This window comes from Moschus berezovskii, chromosome 5, assembly GCF_049115385.1.
Source record: "Moschus berezovskii isolate FMDL1 chromosome 5, NW_MosBer_1.0, whole genome shotgun sequence".
Taxonomy (NCBI): domain Eukaryota; kingdom Metazoa; phylum Chordata; class Mammalia; order Artiodactyla; family Moschidae; genus Moschus; species Moschus berezovskii.
In genome coordinates, this window is record NC_142464.1 from 23,892,200 (window position 1) to 23,916,580 (window position 24,381).

General features: G+C 41.1%; 1 protein-coding gene across 7 annotated transcripts in view; it reads left to right on the forward strand.

Moving 5' to 3' along the window:
- The window catches only part of LEF1 (lymphoid enhancer binding factor 1), a 122,560-nt gene that overhangs the window by 67,111 nt on the left and 31,068 nt on the right, over nt 1-24,381 (forward strand). For all 7 annotated transcript variants that reach the window (XM_055434453.2, XM_055434454.2, XM_055434450.2 and 4 more), the window contains 2 exons: nt 16,680-16,812; nt 22,886-22,976. In XM_055434453.2, coding sequence (XP_055290428.1) covers nt 16,680-16,812; nt 22,886-22,976 — 224 coding nt within the window. The remainder of the gene's footprint in view (nt 1-16,679; nt 16,813-22,885; nt 22,977-24,381) is intronic.

Below are 24,381 nucleotides of genomic sequence, written 5' to 3' on the forward strand. Positions count from 1 at the left end.
CCAATGCTGTGTCCTCTTTGCAGTAAAGTACTTAAAGGATACCTGGAATCTAGATTCCAGGGTTCTTCAAGGTTTGTTTTTTGTAGGACCATCACTCTGTAGCCATATGACTAACCGTGCTTACAGGTACTGAATATCAGCTCAGACTGCTAGTGTAGACTCTGGGCTGGCCTTCTGGTGCATGTGTTCCTAAGTCAGGAGGTCACCATCTCCCTGCCCAGTGACAGGGGATTGCCACTTCTTAAGTCAACTGTGTTTGTCTTTGAAGGTTAATGTAGTGGTGGAGAGTCAAGGTAGCCTTGGGGTGCAGGAGTACACAGTGGTACCTGTGTTTGCTGCAGAAAGGCAGAGCCCTCAGTGGAATTTTGGCAGGATGACTCATCTGGAAGCTCTGTTTCTTAATCATAATTAGCACGATCTTACAGTCTTTGGCCTGGGAGAAATTGGTTTAAAGACAGTTAAAATGCTCCTGCCCTCTAATGTACATGTGTTTTGTAAGCTTTATGAATGTTCCTTCAGATTACCAGTAAACACTGCCAGCAAGCCCATGCCCAGTCAGAAGTGTGACACTGAGCCATCTTCAAACTGATTTTTTAAATGTTCAGGTAAATAAGTCATCTCTGATCATATACAGTTCTTTCTTTGCTTCTTGACATTCTTCTTCCTTTCTCCTGTGTACCCCTAGAAGAAACAGAACTTCAAAATATAAAAGTATTGAAATTCAAAGCTTTAGAACCCTTGGGATCACAGAATCAGTGGTGCTGAAGAGAGCATTGAAGATACCCAGGCCCACACTTTTATCATTTGTTGATGGGAAGAATCCAACCCTCAGTCTCAAAAACATTAAGCTGTTGCACCCGATTCCTGTCTGCCCACACCTCACATGTGTTCACCTTTCTTGCTGTCTCCTGTGTTGTGAATCATCTTTGGTCTGTATTGGCCTCCCAGTATATATATTTGCACTTTCTGTGTTATCAAGTCAATCACTAACTCAAGCATCATTAAAATATTGGTATTCAGATGGAGTAGGTGACACGTGTTAAATTGAAATATTTATAAATTGAAATATTCTTCAGGTGTTTAGATGGACCATATTGTAGCATATTTGCATCAGAGAAAAAACATTCTTAAACAAAGAAGTTATCTCTTTTTATAATTTTTTTTTATTTAGTTATTTTTGGCTGTGTTAGGTCTTTGTTGCCGTGTGGGCTTTTCTCTAGTTGCGGCACAGTCTTTTCATTTAGGTGGCTTCTGTTGTTGCAGAGCGTGGGCTCTAGGGAGACTGGGCTTCAGCAGTTGCAGTCCATGGGCTCAGTTGTTGTGGCTAACGGGTTCTGGAGCACAAGTGCAAAAGTTTTGGTGTACAGCTTTAGTTGCTATGAAGCATGCAGGATCTTTCCGGATCAGGGATTGAACCCATGTCTCCTGCATTGGCAGGTGAATTCTTTACCATTGAGCCACAAGGGAAGCCCCAAAGAAGTTATCTTAATAGGGAGTAGAGATTTTTTTGAGGCTGCAAATCAATAATGAAACACAGTGATTGAGAGGATTTTTTGAGGCCATTATTAATTGTTTCAGCAAATTTCTAAGTTAGCTTTATCTGGTATTCACCAAACTCTTGCATGTGGACTCAGGTAATAACTTTCTCAGTGTAGGAAATGAGATTAATGACTTCTTTTTTTTGCAGAGTGGAATTAATACTGTATTTATATAGTGTTGTACCATTTGCAAAGTGTTTTTCCATGAATGATCTCATATGATCCTTACACAAACTTAGCTGGGGAAAATGTTAGCCTCATTTAATGAACAATCTGAAATACAAAAAAGTATGTCATCTGTCTAAGTTCACACAGCAATTATCAGGCAGGACCCGGAATAGTATCCAGGTCTTTTGATTTCAAATCCCGTATGCTTTTATGATCTGCGTGAGAATGAAACCCAGGCCAACGCTTTGTTAAAGCAAAGAGTAGAGTGTCTTAAGAATGTTCCTTAATTAACCCTTAAATTATTTTTGCTCCTTTATTCAGTTCAGTCAGTTCAGTCGCTCAGTCGTGTCCGACTCTCCGCGACCCCATGAATCACAGCACGCCAGGCCTCCCTGTCCATCACCAACTCCCGGAGTTCACTCAAACTCATGTCCATCGAGTCGGTGATGCCATCCAGCCACCTCATTCTCTGTCGTCCCCGTCTCCTCCCGCCCCCAATCCTTCCCAGCATCAGAGTCTTTTCCAGTGAGTCAACTCGTCGCATGAGGTGGCCAAAGTATTGGAGTTTCAGCTTTAGCATCAGTCCTTCCAGTGAATATTCAGGACTGATCAACTTTAGGATGGACTGGTTTGATCTCCCTGCAGTCCAAGGGACTCTCAAGAGTCTTCTCCAGCACCACAGTTCAAAAGCATCAATTCTTTGGCGATCAGCCTTCTCCCTAAAACTCGCAATTGCTTTCCAGTATCCCTAAGTTGATTCTCAATTCTCTACAGAGAATTTATGTCCTACTTCCTGAATGAACATGCTATAAAGACAGCAGCCTCTCATCTCCCTCCTCATTAGTATTTAGCCCAGTACCAGGTTCTGTGCAGTTGACCTGGATAGTTGCACTTTGAGATACTGCCCTCATGCTGGAAGCTGCATTTGTTAATGCATATATGACATAGTTTCAATTATTTGCTTTTCTGTGTAAAATTCATTTGTTTTGGATAACTTTCAAAAATAATTACATTAAGCATTTTATACATTTTTGGTCTATGTGAACTATTTGAATGAGAAGAGGGAAGAAGATGCCCACAGATCTCCTACAGATCTCTTCTCACTCCTGGCTCCTGACTCACACGTCCAGGGGTGGGGAACCAGGCAGAGTAATCGATGACCGGGGGCCACATGTTTTCCAGGTGTTCACAGGGCCTGGGGACATGGATCAGTTCACCTTCGATCATATAAAATGATAATCCTTGGAATTTCTTATTCTGAAATGGTTTCAGACAAAGATAAGGATATGTTCCTGTTACTTGCAAAGAGAAATAAGGAAAGAAAAGTTTGCTTCACCTGGCAATTTAGGAAGGGATTCAGTGTTTGCCAGTGGTGTGCTGTTTCGTGTTTAACAACCAGCTTGCGGGGAAGTGGCACTGACTTTTCACATTTGCCAATTTTCATGGTATAAATAATCCCACCATGGCCAATTTCAAGGTACCAACATAGTTTTAACAGGTTCTCAAAATTCCTGAAAATGTAGCAGTCAGCTCTAGAGAGCTAGGAGAAGCCAGCCCCAACACACTGCTATAAAGTAACAGTAACCCAGGTTGCTGTTGGGAGAGGTTGTAGGTCAGGCATTCAGTATCTGCCTTCAGTTCATCAGCACGTTTTCCCAAAAAAAGATGCAAACTAATTTCATAAAGGACATTTACTATTCACGTAGATGTTACAAAATGTAGTTTGTCTTTGATTTTATGTTCACGGGAGTATCCTTTTTCACCAACAGAGAATAGTTATTGTCAGCTCTGCTACTCTACTTTCCACCGGCTATAGGATATTTCTCTTTCGTAATACATAAATAGAACTGAGTTTTTAAAGAGTCTTTACATTTTGCTTCCTCTTTTTTATACCATTGAGACAAATATTTTCAAGGAAAGTTTGCTATTCTAATTTTACTTATTTGGGGGCTTTTAGATGAATCAAAATGTGGTGAATTACGTAATAAAATCCTCTTAATGTAATCTATTTCGTTTGTCACTCAGGTTTTATGCCTCAGTTTCAACTCATTTCAAGATTTTTGTCTTCAAATCCAAAGCAAAAGGTTCTTTTTCCTTGACTCATATAAGTATATCCTATAGTGATGTCTATAGCATCATTTTCACTCAAGATAAATTCTAGTGTTTTTTTTTTTTTCAGACAATATACTCTGATGTGAGATGAGAAAGATGGTTACTTATCAAAGACTGAGTTAGTCATTAACTTGCAATGAATCTGAAATATATATATATTAGGTGTTTTTTAAAACAATCTGTGCTGACAAGTTGAAGTTATATATAACTGCTGTGCAAATCACCATTTATTCAAAAGGCTCACTGACCTATAAAACAGATATTCTTTAGTAATTCCTTTTGTGCTATATAATATGAAATGCTATAGTTTTATATTATGTCATCTAAATATTTGGTTTTAAACTTACTGACTTGGCCCTCAGTATGAGATATTGGAACCTAATGTTTGATTGCTAGCACTGCCATGAAACTTTTCTGATTTTCAGTTTCCTTATCCATAAGTTTCCTTTTCCATAAAAGGAACTTTTGTTAACAGACATGCCCTTTTTTGTTTATTTGTCTTAAGTCACATTGGAGTACAGTAGGGAAAGGTGCATTCTTACCTACAGATTTTGAAACTGAAGCAGAGCTGCCTGTTAGAAATATAATGCAAACCCACAGCTGTAAGTCATGCATATAATTTTAAACTCTCTAGTAGCCCCATCAAAAAAGTAGAGAACTTGTAAAATTAATTTTAGTAATAATTTTAACATAGTATAACCTAAATGTTATTTCAGTATATAATCAATATGAAAAATTACTGAGATATTCTACATTCCTTTTTCCACAGTAAGTGTGTGAAATCCAGTGTTTTATAATGATAGCACATCTACGTTTGGACTAGCTACATTTCAAGCCCTCAGAAGCTGGTGACCACTGGCTACCATGTTGGACAGCATGGATCGGATCCGTAGAATAGCTTTAATGCTTATCTTAGAGCATCAATGTGACATTCATACATTCATAGAAAATGAGTTGCTTTTCCTAGTAAGCTTTAGCTTTCAATTCAAGTTATGTAGTTAGTAGCCAAACCCAAAATCATCTGTAGTTTTTCCTTTGATTTCTGAAAGACTCTTCAACAAATTCTGTAGAAGAATGAGGATTCCCACAGACTTAAATGTTCCTCTTTTTTTAAGTTGAGACTGTTTTACACATATGGTACTTACTGAAATCAGAACACTTGATGGGACAAAATTGGCTCATAAGCCTTCTTACTACTGTGTGTAAATGCTTCAAACCTGGTCTTAAAACAGAAGTCAATTGTATTTAAACTAAAGCAAACGTTTTTCATAGTTACTTTAAGTGTCAAGGATCCCTTTACAGTATGAAAATACTAGGTTTAAGCCTGTTGGCCCTTGCTCCTATGGAATTTTGTACCATCCATTTGCAGCCTGAGCACAAATCAACTCATCTACCCTCCTGGGGAGCTGTGGGACTTCCCTGCCCTCAACCCCACGCAGTGTCGCCACTTCCTCCTCCCCTGAGGAGATCTCGAGTCACCCAGGGTCATGGACTGGACCTTCTGAGTGCTGTGGGGAAATCTTCCAGCCCTCTGAAACTGGATAATAGATTCTTCTGTGGTGACAGTGGGAACTTACCTTCCCTTTACATATGCTTTCCCTAGGGCAGTGGGTAGAGAGTCTCTTTAACCAGCCTGTGCTCAGACCAGCTCCAGAAAACCTGCTGGAGTCCGTTCAGAATGGATGGCTGGTGAGGTTAGAGGAGAACTTCTGGGGATCCACTTGCCCCAAAGCAGTGTCCACCCTCTCTGCTTTCAGAGCTCCTGGAGTTGCCTCACTGCGCCCTCCCCCGTTGCCTGTTGCCATCATTCAGCCTCGTCACGGCTACAGAGGAGACTCCGCCTGCCACTCCTGCTTCACGCGCTCTGTGGCAGACACAGAAGGCCCTTGCTCTGCTTCTCACCTGCCCTCACTGACTTGGTTGCATTCCATTACTTCCCAGTGACCTACACAAACACCACTTTCAACAAGCTGATTAAACTCCAGCTTCGTAATAAGAATAGATTTTTATGCAGTGATTGCTGAAGCACTTCTCTCTTAGAATAGGGTAGCAGTGTTTAATCTCGGGTCCACGGACGACTCCGTTCCCTCTCCTCCCCTGCACACACTGAAACCTCCCGCCCTAGTCCATTGCTGTGTGCTTCTATTTTTGTATAAAAGCTTCCTTCCGATCACGACGTCTGTGATCTAGAAAATGTTACAAGCCATTGGAATCTTGCTCTACCTGTGGCCTTCCTCTGTAAAATGTTATGTACACATATGCAGCCCACAGCACCCATGCTCCTCCATCCAGTCGCCCAGGCAGGCCCCTCCTCCTCATCCGGCCTCCTCTGAATCTAGCAGTTCTTCCTTTCACCTGGGCCTCATCCCTCTGTTCAGTTTCTGAATTAACCACTGTCAGGCCTTGCTCATAATATTTTACCACTAACACAATAAATCTCAAACCTGTTTGTTTTGGTTTTTGGTTTATCTTGAACGACTCTAGTTCTTCCTCTTCCTTTTCAAAGAGCGATCTTTAACATGAAAAGTAAAGGCAGTGTTCAGAGGATTAGGGGTGTGGTGAAGGTGTTGTGAAATCAAATAATAGGATGTTGCAACTTTACATAATTATAAGTCATTTTCCCTTTTACTCTGATCTTTTCTCAGCTTCACCCCAGTCCATCTATTTATAGACTCCAGTTACTGAAAAGTGGGTCCCTTTTAGGCTTCCAGAATGAGTTATTGCCCTTTGTTGCCATTCTTTTCAGCAATTCACAGTGATCAGTTCATCTATTAGGGGTAGAACAGATCTATATTTAATCCAGGTTCAACCATTTACAGGCTAACCTGTGTGACCTTAGGCAAAACTTAAACTTAGTCTCAGTTTGTTCCCTTATTTGAATATGGAGATCCCAAGTATAAAAGTATCACTCATAGGCTGCAGAATATAGTAGTCACTCAGTGAACATTCCTTCTCTTGTCTTTCTCACCCGAGCATCCAAGTTTTAACCTATAACTGTGATGTATTTCCCTTCTACCATGTTTATTTTCTGTAGAATTTAGTGCATTATTAGTGATTAATAAATGGTATGAGTTATCTGACTCCTTTATTCACCCTAAAGGGTCAGATAATTAAGCCAAAAACTTCAGGTTAGACAGAACCTTGTAATAAAAGAGTTGCACTTAAATATAAAATAGTGACTTCTCTAAAAAATTTTCTTAAAAGGCAAATAATTGGCCAGAATCTGATATGTTGGTTGTTATCATTCTCTTCAGAATAAATCTGTTCAGAGCCCCAACTCTGTTTAGTTCTTGCTCATTTCTGATGCTTAAGCCATGACCCTGTTGTTAATGTGGAACTTCCCTTGCACGTAGTTCTCCCGGATTCCCCTGACGCTGAGAGAAGGTGAGGGGGAGATGCATGAATCCTCTCTTAACCCTTTCCCTCTGAGCCACCACTGCTGTCAACTCGTGTATGAGTAACACACTGTTGACAACACAGTCCCCAGGGTAAAAAAAGTAAAAAGGAGAGGAGGAAAACACAAAACTAAATCTCAGAACTTTCCCGTGTAACCAGAATAACTGTAACACCAGATAATAACATTTGTGATGGTACTTCATTTTTATCTGCTGAAAATCAGACGGTGATAACATTTTGCAAACGGTGAAAAAAACGAGAAAGTGAAATGGGTTGTCTGATGACATCAGGTCTTGCAGCATCCTGAGCTGAGCAGAGCCATCCTCCATCCGCTGGAGAGAGCGGCTATGGGGAAGCCCTGACATAGCCATAGGAGCCCTTGGAAAGTGGGTTTTTCCAGTGGTTGTAGAAGAGGAAGTCAGTGTATGGGCTGCTTGACAGGGAGTATGAGTCGTCCCATCTGACAAGCAGAAGGGACATGGGGCCACCACAAGGGACAGAATTCTACTAACAGCAGGAGTGAGCTTGCAGAGCATCCAGGCAGAAACTCGGTCGACATCTGTGATACCCTGAGCCGAGTACCTGGTCACGCCATACCGGGACTGGACCCCATGGAATCTGTGATTTAAACCCCCACAGTACATTGTGATGTGTTAAGCTGCTAAGAAATTTGCAGTAACTTTAGGCGGCAATAGAAAACATGAGGATCAATCCCTGTTTTTAATTTAAGGGTGTGAATTCTTTCTTAAACAGACTTCTTAGTGTTGAAAGCCTCATTCAGAGTTTAAGTCACAAGAAGTAGGTATTGAATGTCTCCACTTCACCAGGACCTGTGCTCGATGCTAGGGATGAGTTACCAAGGCCCGCCCTCTATCTAGTGAGAAGAGACAAGAGGTAGCAATACAGTGTGGCGAGTGCCTGGCATCCCGTCCCGGGGCTGCAAGCACAGAGCCAGTGATAACTGGGTGTACCCCAGGAAGGTGACGAGGGCTTCTTACACACCACAGGGTACAAGTCTGTATTCCCAGCCAGTATGGATCAAGGATTCCTTTGAAGAAAATAATTCAAGTTGAATGAACAAACGTAAGTAAGTTTAGGGTTTTATATTGAGTTGAAGGAGAGTGAAAATATTTAATGTCATTTTAAAAGATGTAGTGTATATTATGTTTGATTGTTTGCTTTTCAAATTTCTCTTGTGGATTTATAACACCGGCAAATAGGAAGGAAAAAATGGTAACTTAGTACATCATGAAAGCACTTTACCTTTGTACCTCATTGATCAATTTTTTTCTGAGCTTAACTTACCAAATATGGTACTTTTCACCTTGTTAGCTCAGATCATCCACAATCAACAACTATCTCTGTACTATTACCTTACTGTAGGCCACGGTTCTCAATGTGTGATCAATGGCCCCCCAGGACTCCTTGAGATGGGAGGTCCAGAGGGCAGAACTAGTCTCATGTTACCAACAACACATTCGTCTTTTCTGCTGTGTTGGCAGTTGCATCAGTGGCCCAGGAGCAACAGCGGGTAAAACGATTGGTGCTTTGGCACCAAATGATACTAATAGCCATTGAATTCTACATTACAACACCCTCCTAGAGGAAAAAATGCCAGCATCATTTAGTAATATCCTTGATGAAGCAGTAAAAAAAAAAAATCTCTTGACCTTTTGACTGCATAACTGACAGACAAATTGTGGTTCTTTGGACTTTGGTACCTGGCAGATACTTTCTCACAAATGAGCAAGTTAAGTCTCTCTCCTCAGTGAAAACAGTTGATAGCATTTGTCGCCAGTGACAAAATTTGAGCTTGCAAGGAAAAATTAAAATATGAGAAAATGTGTAGTTACTACTTGTGGTAGTGGTGATTTAGTCACTAAGTCCTGTCCGACTCTTGCGACCCTGTAGACTGTGGCCCGCCAGGCTCCTCTGTCCATGGGAGTCTCCAGGAGTCGGTTGCTGTTTCCTTTTCCAGGGGATCTTCCCGACCCAGGGATTGAACCCCAGTCTCCTGCACTGCAGGCAGATTCTTTGCCAACTGAGCTATGAGGGAAGCCCGTAGGCTTGATAACTTCTCAAATCCTTCAGGCTTTTCTGATGAGTGATGATGTTAATGAATGTGATTTTTATATTGTATAACAATATGTCAACTCAGTGAACACTATTTTCCATATACTCAATGCAAAATGATACATGGATAAATTCAAAGCGCTCGATAGAACAATCAATTTTAGTATAAGAGTAGGAAAAGTATATTGATAAGGTTTTTGATTCTACATTGCAACTAGCTTTTAAGAAACTATCACTTGTTGAGGTTTGGTTTAGTATCAAAGAAGAATATCCATAGTTATTAAAGAAGAAATTATTAAAATAATCCTTCCCTTTCAACAATGTATCTGTGAGGTCAGATTTTCTTCCTATACTTCAGTCAAGATAACATATCACAATGGAGATCTCAATGTAAAAGCAGATATAAGAATGCAGTTGTTAGGAAAAAAAAAAAATCCAGTTTTCTTCTATTAAACCAGTTGCAGAAGGGAGAGTTTGAGGGGTAATTCACCTGAAAGAAAGCACACTTCTAAATTCTAAAATGTACTGTGTCTTAGAGATGAGTTGTTTGAATTTTGAAGAGCAGAGTATTCATTTATTGGCTCTTTTCCCCTTCCTCTTTGCTTTATCCATTCCACAAATATTTATTGAACATATATTCCAGGACTTGGTAGGCGTTTTATTTGCATTGTTCAGTAATCCTCACCTTCGTCTTGTGAGGTACGATTCCACCCATTTTACATGTGGGAATACTGAGATTCTGAAAAACTACGTTAAGTACCTAAGTAAGCATAGCAACTGAGTGGTATTTGAATGTTTGGGATTTGAACTCTCTGCCTCCAGTTCCCATGTACTTGAATATTAAACTGTATTATTACTCATTTCATCCACTTGGCAACAAGAAGATGCCAGCACTGTCTGTTGTTAGTTCCTTGGGACACAAGCTGTGGACCTCAGAGTCACCAACTTGGGTTCAAATCCTGTCTCTGCTACTTAACATCCTGTGTGATCTTGTACGAACTACTTACCGTCTCAGAACCTTGGTTTTCTTCTCTGTAAAACATAAACCATAACACCTGACTTAGGGGTAACTTGTGGATTAAGTGAGGAAACGTGGAAATCATCACCGTATAGAGAAGTGGGCACATGGAGGGCCCTCCAACACCGTTTCATTTCAGCAGCGGTTCCAGTGCTCTGCTTGGAGTCCTGCTGGTGACATCAGCCTTCTCCAAGTGGCCCATGGTTCCTTCCAGACTCTTCATCACCGTAGGGCCCAGGGCAGGCCACACTCAGCTGGCAGGGTGGTTTGGAGCAGCAGTGGAGAGAGGGGCTGAGTGGTGAGTAGTGTGGGGCAGGACGAGCAGGCCGTGGATGCCTGACCGTGCCAGCACAAGTTCTCTCCCCTCTGATTATGACTCAGCTGTATCCAGAAGGACTCTGCCTTCTCATCTGTAAATGCAGAGATGACACTGCCCACCTCTGTTGATGCAAAGGCATGGCTATGAGGAAGGCATTTCCTGGGTGTCCAGTGCATGTTAACTCCTTTCCCTACAGCGTGTTCCTTCATTTCTTTGGGAGAATATTCCAGATGTCCAGCAGAGACCATTCCTTTGCCTCTGGAGTTGGGCTCATGGAATACTTGTCCTTTGTCAACCTTAAGAGTTTTTCCAGTTCCTGCTCAGGAAGTCTGAAAAGTCCTGGAGCTCATCATTATCTGGGGGAAAAAAAGCTGCTGCATCACAACCAGTCATGGCCTTAGAGGTGACAGTCACATCAGATCTGAGTCAGGTGTTTACTCTGGTGGAGGTTAGGAAAGTTTTCCAGGTTCCTTTAGAGTTCTCATTAACACAAGAATGGTTGTATCCTTTGGGGGTAAATTGAGTCTGTTCTTCTTTGTGGGAAGGCTTGAGAAGCTCAGATTCTCAGAAGAGGAAGGGAAGGCACAATACGAAATAATTTGGCTTCTATTTCACGAACACCAGACTTCTTTAGAGTTTAATACAAAGTAAAGTGCCACCATAACAATTCAGGCGAGGTGAAATTCCTCATCACAGTAAGTTGGTGGAGTGTTAAAATTCCCCTGGCTTCAGTTATTACCAGAAGGACTACTGATCAAATGTAGAGCCAATTGAAATGGAACTCAAGACCCTCACGCACAGCCTGTTCCTGCATGGTGAGTTTAGTGGAAATCTGGTTACATGAAAAATGGGGACTGGCTTCCCTGGCCAGCCGGTTTCTCCCGGAATCACTCCACTTACCAGCAGACCCACGGCCTGAGCCAGGAGGAAGCTGAACCACTTTTTAGTCCTTCCCAGAACCACATCCTCAGAGGCTGACAGCATGTACGACAGCCCGAGTTACTGCCAGCGGCGAGTGGGTCATTTCTGGGAATGCTGCTTTGGGGGTGGCTCTCAGGGTCCCTAAGTGGCACCCACTTGGTGTCCACAGGAGGTGTGGGTTTTATTGGCTATGATGTCAGAGCAGTCTTTACCTGCAGGAACCAGCCTGGGTGGCAACCAAGCTGGCTTTCTCGGAGTGTTTTCCAACCCCGGACAGAAAGGTGGCCGTTGAGCGGGTGAGGCTCTGACCACTTCGGCTGAGGTGCCTCTTTGTCTGACGTGATTCCTGTGCTGGGGACGGAGACCACACGCTCATTTCACGAATGTCATGTACTGTCATCTGTGGTCCACTCAGCATCCAAGATTTTGTGAACTGGGCTCTTCAGGGAGGCCACATGGTGTACTGGTGATGAACGTGGTCTCTAGAGCCAGGTGTCCTGCATCTGAACCTGGCTTTGCCACTGACCAGCTCTGGGCCTCTGGGAAAGTTACTTACCTTCTCTGTACTTCATTTTCCTCCTCCGGAAAAGGCGGCTAATGGCACGTATAAAGTGTTGAGTACATCAGAAGTACTTGGCTAAGTGTGAGTTGCTGTAATTATTGTGTGCTACATGGGTAGGGTGGTCTGATGGTAGGTTTTCCAGTTGAGGAAAGCGCTGTGGGCTTCCTCCTGTGTGGGCGCTGAGTATAGACAGGAGAGCTGTCTTCTCGAATCCATCCTTGATATTTTGTACCCACCCCCCCCGCTTCCAGTACCTGCTCTTTCCATCTTTTACCTTTGCTCCCTGCCAGGGATGTGTAGCTGGCATCAGTAGATGAAGGTCTGTGGCCTGACTTGGCCACATGCTGCTGTGTGAGCTTAGACAAGGTACTGAACCCCTCTCTGAGCAGGCGTGGAGGATCTGGGACGACTTGAGGCTGCCAGGTATCTTGTAAGGTGGAGTAATTGTGCATTCTGTTTTCCTGAGATGATCGAGGAAGGAACACTTGTTGGGACTATCTGGTGGTTCTCCTCTGGAAGCTAAGACTTACCTGACTGTCCCTGTGAATGAAAAAGAATCCCCCCCCCCGCCCCCGTACAGGGAGATGTGTGCTGGGAAAAACACAGGGCAGGGTGGGGGAGGAGCCAGAAGACTGGGGTCCATCGGTGCCGTCCCGGCTGCGCAGGACCCAGCAGAGTAGGAGCCAAAAAAGATGGAGTTTCCCTCCTGCTTGGTCGCGCGGTGCTGAGTGCACTAGGGGTTTCTGTTCCCATCGTCTTCTCAGTGACCCTGTTTTCCTGTGGTTGTGCAGTGCGCGGAGCTGTCTCATTTTAAGTGCTGACGGTAGTCACGACATGAGTCCCCATCCCTGTTGGCCTCTGATTCTCAGCTTCCTGTCTTGGCAAATAAAAATCTTGGATCAAATAAACTTCTGATTTCTTTCAGCTTTCATATGAGACAAAGGGATACAGATGTATGCTGTCTGTTCTGTCACCTGGTTCTTCTTCTTCATAGTACTTGATTTTGCTTTGGGGTTTTTGTTCTGTTTTTTACATACTTTATTTGTGTCTCCAACACCTGCATCCCCATTTTCAGGCACCTAGAAAGGAAGCTGCTGTGTACGAGGCCAGCAGCACTAGATCACGTTTGGCAGATTTTAGGTGTTAATGAATATATGCATATGCCCACATAGACAGCTGTAACCAGGCATTATAATATAGTTTCATAAATTTGTCTGTAGAAACTAAGTGATCAATTATTCTTTGTTTCCTCACGTACTCCCCTCCCCAATATACAGCACGTTGTTACTTGGAGATTAGAAGACTAGAATGAAGAATGGTTGTATAGGGAGTTTGGGGTTGGCATTTGTACAGTGCTGTACTTAAAATGCATAACCAACAAGGACCTACCGTATAGCACAGGGAACTCTGCTCAGTGTGATGTAATGACCTAAATGGGAAGAGAATTTGGAAAAGAATAGATACATGTATATGTGTAACTGAATCACTTTGCCGTACACCCGAGACTGAGACAACAGTATTCATCAACCGTGCTCCCATATAAAATGAAAAATCAAAAAAACCCAAGGGCAGTTGGGGAAACAATGGTTGTATTTTCTGTCTTAAAACTTACACAGAGTAGCAGTGCTCACCCTGTGTGCTCAGGTAGCGTCAAGGGACAGTGATTCCTGACGTCAGAGGAAGCCCACAGTTCAGAGCTGAGGACACTTGATTGGGAAGGTGCTGTGCCGAGTGTCTGTGGTGTCGGTTGGATCCTTTTATAAACACAGTGGAGGTGGTCAGCAGGAGGCAAACTCTAAACCTCAGAATTGTGCTCGCTCATATTATTGAGATTTCATATTGCTTTTATTATTTGGCCACAAAAATGGACATAATCCTTGTTGGCTTTAACACACCTACTAGTCCTGCTTTCGCTATCCATCTTGCAAAATATAAGACAAGGCCAGAGCTTAAATTAAAATCCTCAGCTTCTTATCTCCTTCCCACAGGAAAGCAAATCTGTGTTGAAAACCGTAAAATTAAGAGGAGAGCAAGGATAGCATAATTTAGCAAAAATTCATGGCACCAGATTCTGAGCTATATGACTGGAGGGTTAGGTCAGACATTAAGAAGATGCTGCCTGCTAATGCAAGTTCCTTAATGTGGGGCTCTGAAAATAAGAAAGGCACGTAAAGTGTGTGTGTGTGTATAAATATAGATATGATATATATATTTGCAGAAGATTTCTGCAATGCTTTACTCTTTTTAACTACCCTAAGAAAATATCTTTGTAGATTGTTTGGCAATTATGCTTTTTATGAGACTTCTGAAAGGAAACTCGAAACAATTCTCAAATATAGTTGAAATGCATTCATTTTAGCATTTGAGTGTTGAGATTTTTGCCTCCATATTTAAAAGGGTTTATAATAATAACATCCTCACACTCCCCGCACCCTCCACCCCCGCTTCCTCTAGCATTCTGAATTCCTTATATTTGAGAAGTTCATTCTGTGTACTTGGCACACTGTATCATTAACACTTGAAAAGCATGGAAACATTTTTTTTAACCTTTTACACATTTATATGCATAGATGTCTGTGCAGAGGTGTGTAGAGAAAAGGCTTGTGGCTTTGATAATGGTGCTCTACTTAATAAACGCCAAGGGCTATAGGAGCCGTGTGAGTTCTGCTGTTAGAGGGGAGCTGGTAATTATAAAATAGGGGAAAATCTAGCAAGGATAGCATATCATTGTCTAAAAAAGTGTGATTTTTCCCCCCTCGCTTTTTTTAGTTCATAAGTTTCTTTGGGTGGAGGTTGTAATGATAGGGTGTAAAGAATTACTAACTATAAAGAGAATTACCTGTTACTAGGATAATTGCTCCTAATTTTCCTGAGGATGGTTCTTTCTGTTGGAACCACGTACTTTTTATACCTAATTTGTAAAACAACAACAAAAAGTGACATAATCAGTGTGTGTAATACGTGCAGCCATCATACACAGTTGTGTCATGGGTTCTCAGCCATTCAGATTTGTCCCTAAACTTTAAGCACTTTATGCTGTGCATTTTTCAGCGACCTACACAAAAAAATTTTAATAATATATTCTTTTCTGGAGAAAGTGATTTCACATGTATTTTAGTCTGTAGAGTAGTAACAGCCTATTTAAACTAGCATGATGAAGGCATGTTTGAATTAGTGAATTAGAGAATATTTAGAATTCATTAGAGTTTATTCCTTTCAAATTCACGAGTTACTTATTATTATATTTCTAAATTGATGTTTTTCTGAGACAGTCTAAATTAGAAGATGCATTTAAAATCAGAAACATATTGTGTGTATAATTGTGTTGAATTGTGTGTGGGGGGTAGTTTCTTTTAAAACAATCCTCTAATTAGATTAAACTGCCTGAGTCTTGTTTGTATTACTGATTTGCTTAGTAAGCGCTTTATTGAGGGGACAGTATGCATGGGAGATTCAACTTTAACCAAACAACAGAATTCCAGATTTCAAATTGAAGTCCAAATAAATAACCTGAGCCTTTAATAAGTGTTACTATTATATAAGTCTTAGAATTTCAAATTAAATAGTAAAATTTCTTTTTAAACAGATAGACATAAAATACGTCAACAATTTGAAGTGTTCCTATAAGCTGTATTTCACATTTTGCAGTTGAACCCAAGGTTAGAAATTCCATTTTATCTGTTAATACTTTTGGAAACTAGGGGAACTGAAGATGCGCTGAGCAGCTCTGAAGCATAATAAATGGTGGTCATGTTTGATTGGCGAAACTATAGAACATGAAAAAAAGTGGTATAATTTGGTTCTTAAAGATGTGCAATTCTGTTTGTGTGTGCATGAGCACACGCATGTGTGTGCACATGCTCAGTCGTGTCCAACTCTTTGCAACCCTGTGGACCCGCCAGGCTCCTCTGTCCGTGGGATTCTTCAGGCAAGAATGCTGGGGCTGGTTACCATTTCCTCCTCGAGGGGATCTTCCCGACCGAGGGATCGAACCCACATCTCATGTATCTCTTGCATTGGCAGGCGGGTTCTTCACTAGCTGAGCCAGATTTACTGCTCTGCAGCTCTAGGATTATGAATTTTATAAACTAAGATGATGTCATTACAGCAAATTTATATATACGAGGTTGTTTAAAAAGTTGCCTTTTAAGTTGGAATATTTATTCATTTATCTATTCATAATGTTTATTGAATGCCCATTTTATGCCAAACATATGTAATGAATAGCGTTACTAAAACATTCATAACTTTTGCTCCAGAAACTGTTTATTGACTTTAAGGAGATAATCCAAAAGGGGTGTAAATGTGCATGTATGGAAAATTGATGTCATGGAATAACAGTGACCAACCTGAATCTCCGAAGGGGCCTTGGTTAAATAACTGATCGTTTCCTCGGTGGGATATTCATGTACTCAAGGCGTATTTAACATGAGAAAATCCTGAAAATGTTAGGTGGGCAGAGCCGATGATTCCAGTTGTTCAGGTCTGGAGGTAATTCTTGGCTGACTGGAGGAGAGCAGAGGCAGCAGCTGGGAGTCCGTATTAACTGTCGTCCTTGTGGTTTCTTTGCAGTCAAATAAAGTGCCCGTGGTGCAGCCGTCCCACGCGGTGCATCCTCTTACCCCTCTCATCACGTACAGCGACGAGCACTTTTCTCCGGGATCACACCCGTCACATATCCCATCAGATGTCAACTCCAAACAAGGTGAGAGCCTTGCCGCCCAGGCCTCTTGGGATAAGGAAGAGCCTCGTCTCACCAGTCTGAGTGACCTCCCTGGTGCCTCTGCCTGTGTCATATAACACATTTGTAGGAGATAAGAGTAATTTATTTGATAGCAATTTTTTAATAAGCATACAAGAATTTGTTGTTGGCCTTTTCTTTTTCAGGATTAAAAAAAACAAGAAAAATAGTGAAGGGTCATTTTCAAAGTGACAGCTCTGAAAATCTATGATCACAATATAAACCAGTATGTTGTGAAAATATATTACAAATTCAGTCCTCAGCGCCCCCTGCCATATTCATTTATTTCAGCATGTACTACGTGTTGATGATAGTGCTGAAAAAAAGTTAGGAAAGGGACAAAGTAGGAGTTGTTTTTCTTCAGATGTTTTATTTTTGAGACTTGTGATTTCCTTTGGTTTCATTAATATTCCTGTCGTGTTTTCTTTCTTTTGGTTGTTTCTCAACAAAAATTATATTTAAAGTACAAAGGGTTTCCCAGGTGGCGCTAGTGGTAAAGAATCTACCTGCCAGTGCAGGAGACCTCAGAGACACAGGTTTGATCCCTGGGTCGGGAAGATCCCCTAGAGGAGGGCATGGCAACCCGCTCCAGTATTCTTTCTTGCCTGGAGAATCCCATGGACAGAGGAGCCTGGCGGCGACGGTCCATAGGGTCACAAAGAGTCAGACACGGCTGAAGCGACTTAACACACACACACATACATAAAGTACAAAACCATTTCTGTCTAAAGTCAAAACAGACTAAGTGTTGGTCGCTCAGCTGTGTCCAACTCTTCATTACACCATGGACTATAGCCCACCAGACTCCTCTGTCCGTAGGACTTTCCAGGCAAGAATACTAAAGTGGGTTGGCATTCAAAGCAACATGAATCTTATTTTGCTTCTCTACGCTGTTACCAAGCTCTGATTCTGTATCATTTACAGAGAAACATACATCATAAGAAGTCTCAAAAATCAAAATGCCTGTTTCTAACCTGAAGTGTGAGGGTGTGGTGTGGTTGTCGGACAGACGCAAAGCACAGATTCTCAAAGCCTTCTGGTCCCAGCATCCTAGAGCAGACCTTGAGAGAGGGGCGGTTTATTCACAGAGGAGCCCTTGCTCTCTTCATGGACATACACACTTGGACCTCAGCAGGATCTTGAGATGTTCAAAATGAAAGATCCTGCAAAACCACGTGAAGGCAGAGAATGTAAAGGGCAAAGGGGTCAAACATGCCTTCTCCAGCACTTCTCCCTCTTGTCCAGCCCAATCTTTGATGAATCGTGAACAACAGTCTTTAGTAAGTGTGGGAAACAACAGTGAAGTTCAGAGGTCGGGTGTTTTTCCCACCTCTGTAAACACTTCTAGGTTAAATATATATCATCTTCATTTCCCACCTTTATTAAAAAGACGACTCTTTGAAACTTAGTAGGACTTTGCTTGCTTGGAGCCCCAGTACGTTTTCTTAGAGAAGGCGAGAATCATTGTGGCAGATGTTTCTGGGTTTGTCTGTTTTATTCTCATTTCCAGCCCTTTCTCTCCTCTACCTCCTTTTGTAAAGGACCTCCAAATAATCAGAAACAACAGAGGCAGATCTGTGAATGTATAGTAAGAAAGGAAACTTAAGACAAGCATCTTAGAAAGAAAGCTGAGTTTGAGAGGGAAGCTCGAGAATATGACCTTGGCCATGGCAAGTTTGAGGTCCCTTTGGGATATCTGAAGGGAAACATGCAGGTCACAATCCCAGAGCAGGGCCTAAGTTAGAGATGCACGTCTGGGGACCATAAAGCTGTGGATGGCAGTTAAAGATAGATATAAAAGCCCCAGACAAGCTATTATCAAAAAGAATCCAAGAGTATGTTTTATTTAGTTTTAAACTGTTTATTTACATAACAATTACATAGTATTTACCTTATCCCAGTCCCCGTTCAGAGCATTTTGAAATGAACTTATTTAAAAGAATAACATTATAAAAAATTTTAAAAGAGTAACACACGATAGTTCAGTAGTTTTTCTCTCACAAATTCTAGGAGAGTATAGTTTTTAAAACAGAAATTTTTCTAACTGGCTACCAGTTACAATTGCATTTTCTCTTCTGTTTCCATATCTTACTGCTACACTACCCTACCTTGTTTTACCTTAATAATTGTAATTTATCATTACTCCTCAGACCTTTTCTTTTAAACAGACTTTTCAGAACTAGAGAAGGGACTAATGGGCATGACCAGAAATTGTCTGCTTGCAATTTCTTTGAAATATTTTGTGCTAAAAATTTGTGATTTTTGCATTCTACTCTATAATACCATTTGCATTTGTTGTAATGTAAAAATCCTGTTTTTAATTACTTTTTTGTCATAGACTTAATGTATCCCATCACCAGGTAGGTAGGGGGATATAAAACCTTGATTTAAGAAGAATTAATGTACATGGTCTTGAGTTTCTATCATTCCACTTGGGTACAATCGTCATCAAAAAATAAGTGTGAGGGAAAAAGGTCTAATGCTTACTGGGTCTCTTGCCTTTACTCTTCTCTCCTCTGCCTGCCTTTTGGTTCTATCATGTATAGCTGGTTACAGCATAGTGGTACTAAGCTGCTGATTTCAAAGTTCCTGGGAGGCTGGTTAGCTTTATCCCCCAAAATAAAAAAAAAAAAAAAAAGAAACTCATGTTCATACTCTTAACTCTAGGTGGGCTTATTCAACAAATATAAACAGTTAGTCAGCAGAACCCATTCTTATTTTTAACAAAATAACTTTAGATTAATTTCCTGTTAGGAATCACAGTAGTTTTTATGCATGTGTGTTGGGGTAAGGTGGTGGGTGCAGGTGTAGTTTGTAAGAAGAAGAAAGGAAGCTAATATCCATCATTTTGTTCCACGCATTGTGTCTGATAAAAATGTTAAGAGGAAGAGCTTTTAGGAAATATTAGGTTTATGTGCCTGTTTATGTATTTGTATCCTTGTGAATAGCAGCGAACACTCAACACAGCACTTACCAGGCACTTTCCTTTATTATATATGAATGCATTTACTTCTCAGAACAACCTCTATTTCATTTTTATTCTGATTCTGCAGAATAATAATTAAATAACTTTCTTAAGAACATACAGTTAGTGAGTGGCAGAACTACTGTATCCATGCAGTCTGACACCAGAATCATTTTAGCTGTATTCATAAAAGTTAAAATAATTTAAGGATACACTGCATATAGCCTCCAGCATATATGCTGTGCTTATTCAGTCATTTCCAACTCTTTGTGACCCCATGGACTGTAGCTCTCCAGACTCCTCTGTCCATGGGGATTTTCCAGGTTAAGACTACTGGACTGGGTTGCCATGCCCTTCTCCAGGGGATCTTCCCAACCCAGGTCTCCCCCATTGCAGGCAGATGCTTTACCGTCTGAGCCACCAGGGAAGCCCATATAATAAGTGTTCGATAAATACTCGTTAAATAAATGATGTGTAGCACATGAGTTGGTAGAGAGGCACACACTTTTAGGAATCTTTGGAAACAGGATCTTAAGACAACAATGAGCTGTTTAGAAAACACAGATCCACTTTCTTCTGCTCGTGTAATGACCTGAGCCACATCACGTGTGTGCGTGCAAATGGCTTATGGTGTTGACCCAGCATGGGTAATGTGTCCATTTCTTTCACTCGTTCATTTGTTTAGTCACTCAGAATTATATTCAGAGCCTTCTCTGGGATACAGCCATGGTTTGAAACACAGACAAGGGGGAAAATGGCCTCTTTTTTCCTAGAGTGTATAAGCTCACACAGGAAATCACTGCACAGACTCACTGTAAAACATAATGAAGAACATCTTAAGCACCATGTTAAAAGTACAAATTGTTGTAGATTCTAAGAAGAAAGATTTCTCACAGCAGTAAAAGTTAGAGAATATTTCATGAGAGAAAGTTATCTGAAATATGAGTAGAAGTTTAATAGAAACAGTCAAGTTAAATACCCAGCATAGGAACTAGCATGTAGCAGGTGCTAAGTAAACAGTAGTTCCCTTGTTTGTTTTCAAGCAGTAAAATCAAATCCAAATATGAAAAAAAATTGTATTTTTTGTTCTGTCAAATTATTCCTACACCAGATCACAAACGCACTGTTCTCAGTGTACTTAAAAACATAGACTAGCGTGGAGAGCAAGGTTTCCAGCTCCTCTGCTTAGAGACATGTGACTGAAAGAGGTTTACTTCTCTGCATCCCAGAGATAAGATCCCAGGACAAATTGTATTTTTTAGGTACCTAAACAGTCACTTCACCTCCCTAACAAAGGGGTTAAAGTAGACCATTCACATAATTCAGCCTCTAATTATGATTTTCAAGTTCCAGTTTCCACAAAGTTTCCAATGTTCTTCTGTGTTGGTCAGGTTTTTCTTTTCAAAACTGAGCAACCCCCTTGCAGAACCAGAGATTTGGAGAATCTGGGGATGAGGGAGGCAGCAAGTTGGAGAAACTGCCCTATGATTCTGCTATGTCACGAATCACGACTGCAGGCCCCCTGGTGCCCCTGCCTCCCCAGACCCAAGTTAAAACAAATCCCAAGGGCTCCTCTGTGATCAAAAGAAGCAGTATTGACAGCTTTTTTATAAAGGGAGATTTTTATGGTAACTCTGCTAAAGTGAACTTCCAGCTTCCATAAAAACAGTTGCCAGGGGCTCTGCTTCAGTGAGAGAGAGTAGATCCACAGACCTGCCTTGGGTCCTACTGTATGCAATGCTTTTGGTGAATTGATGATATAAAGGAATTTTAAAAAATACTCATTAAATGTGAAAGTGATAAGAGATCAAAAAAGAAGATTTTAGATTCCTTTTAAAAACAGCAAAACCTGAGATGATCTCACGTGAACTCCATCGAAAGAGATTAAAGACCTTTCTCCTTCCTAGCTACTTTTTCTAAGAGTTGAAGAATAGTTTGTCCTAACTTCAAAGTCAAATTAACATCAACTTTGAAGACAACACTTCTTAAGCCATTCCCGTATGCTCAAGGCCTTCAATATCTTTTAATATCCAAATGAAATTCACAGACATTTTGAATCGCAAAAAAGCGGAATACGTAAAGAACATCTTCTGTATACTCACCTGATTTTGCATACTAGGCAATATAAGTATAGCCCCTGAATGTATATTTGGGTTGTTAAACCTGGGGATATATGTTTATATAGGATAATGCTCTTTTGAAACCAGATTAACTGTGCAAAGAAACTCCTGTGGCTTTCTTCTGTTCAGAGTCTCTTCCCCCAGATGTGGATGTAACGTTTTGTTGTGCGTTTTTATGTATGCATCGCAGCCCTTCTGTTCGGTACCCAAGGTGAGATGTAAGCAGAGCTGTCAGAGGGAACTAGGACTAGGCATGCCCTCTAGGTGGATTTGACCGCTGTAGGGCAGTGTACTCCGGGGAGTGTGAGCTCAGGAACCAGTGTGGTGGCACACTCGTTTTCTGTGGAATACAGCTAATCCAGACCATCCTGACCTCGGAGCCCAGAGGACTCAACCCGATGAAGAGCTTAGCTGGAGCTGCAGTGCCAGAGACCAAATGAATCATATCAAGTGCGACCATTATGGGGCTGAAGATTATGTCCAATTAATCTCTGATCCTCTGAGGTATCACATTTCCCAAATCTATGTGTCCATAAGGGAGCCAGTGAAGATCTGAAACGAGCAGCTCACCTAATCCTTGAACACCGTGGCAGGCCTTCTGCTTGTGAAGTGCTGCCATTCTCCACAAAACAGTTGTCTACCATCTTCCTAACCGAAGTGAAATAATGAGGGCAAACTGAAGTAGTTTTACAGTTTCATTTTGATGCCTGTTTTACTCACAGTATATTTACTGTTTCAGGAGCCCCTCAAGATGCACCACCTTCAGACATGTTTCCTCAGATGCTGAAATCTTGAGTAAAGATGACAAACTGACTTCTGTTAAATCAGAAAAATAAATATCGTCTCATTGTACACCTTAAGTACTAATGACATAATGCATTTTCTTGCCTTTCTGTTTCTCTCAGAAATCGAATGTCCTGTGAATCTGCCTCTCCGTTGTTCTTTTTAATAGGCATGTCCAGACATCCTCCAGCTCCCGAGATCCCTACGTTTTATCCCCTGTCTCCAGGTGGTGTTGGACAGATTACCCCACCTCTTGGCTGGTAAGATCCTTCTTGCAACCTGCAGCCAGGCGTCTGAACACATACTCTTCTACTCCCCATTTATGGAAATTAGCTTTATGAATAATAACACTTGTGGAGTTGAAGAAACTTCAACACACAAGGTGCTAACTTTATTTCATTTCAATTTAAAAGATTAAAAAACATACAGACTTTGAAATGGACTGAGTCCGTTTGCTAATATGTGTAGAAAATGACTGTGTAGCATTTGCTTTGAAGCTTATAGTTTTATGGATTCAATTTGTGGCTCTGGGCATTTGCTATGCCTGTACAAAGTGTTCACTGTGGTTTTTCTTTTCTAGTTCTTTATGAACAACTTATCTTTTTGAAGCATAACCTTAGATATATTGAATATCGATCTTTGCTTATAAATGGCAAGTGATGTAAATGACAAATAACTGTAACAAATGCAGAAGCGTCTTTTGAATTTTTATAAAGTAAGCGCCAGTTTGAGTTCAGAGGAGAGAAAAACTGACGAATGGACTTTAAGCTTTCAGAATCCAAATGTCCTCTATTCTGTTGTTTCTGAAAGATCCATACCACTGTTTTCAGTTTTTCTTTTTTTTTTTTAATTATAAAGGTAAAGGAAAAGAAATGTATTTAGGGAAGAAAGAATCACTTCATACAGTGGAGCCTGTTTTTATCATTTTATTATTAGTCAGCACATAGCTTTCCCTGCCCTCACTCCCACCCCTCTCCCCACTGCTCATTCCATGGACAGAGTGCTGCACCTTCAGCAAACGTTTTATCTCCTGTCTTTACTGACTCTGTGTCCTTACAGACCCCTGGTGGAAAGCGCCAGTTTCCCTCCCTCACATCCTTACATCTCTCACATCTTCTTCTTCATAAGGAGGGCTTATCCTGCCATGGATATTCCAGCTTTCTCTCTTCTCTTTAGCATTAAATCTCTCGGTCAATAACTCTGTTTGAATTTAATTGATTATGTGAACACTTCCAAACCTGCATCAATTATTCTGTCTGAACTTAGCTACTTAAGGGCAATAATCCTGGGCTGAGTTCCATCAGTGGCATCTGGAAATAAAGACTGTGTAAATGAAAAATGTGACATGTAGGAAAAACAGAGGGAGAGATGGAATTCTCAGAGCAGAGAGAAAATAACTCCAATGAGTCCATCTTTTATTTCTTGCCTGCAGCATGGGTGTAAGGGTGGCAGGTGGGGTGCAGGGTTTTCAAAAATTTGTTCATTTTTATATAAATTTCCTCCCTTCTTCCCTTCCCTGAAGTTCTCAAAGATTCTGATAAAGAATGTATTAACCTAAACAGAATAGCTCACCATTCTCAGATTCTGTTCTGTTCAGTGAGAGCTGTTTACATGCTTACTTTGTTCAAAGCATCAGCGGGGCTGGAGAGGGGGCAGGGGTAGAAG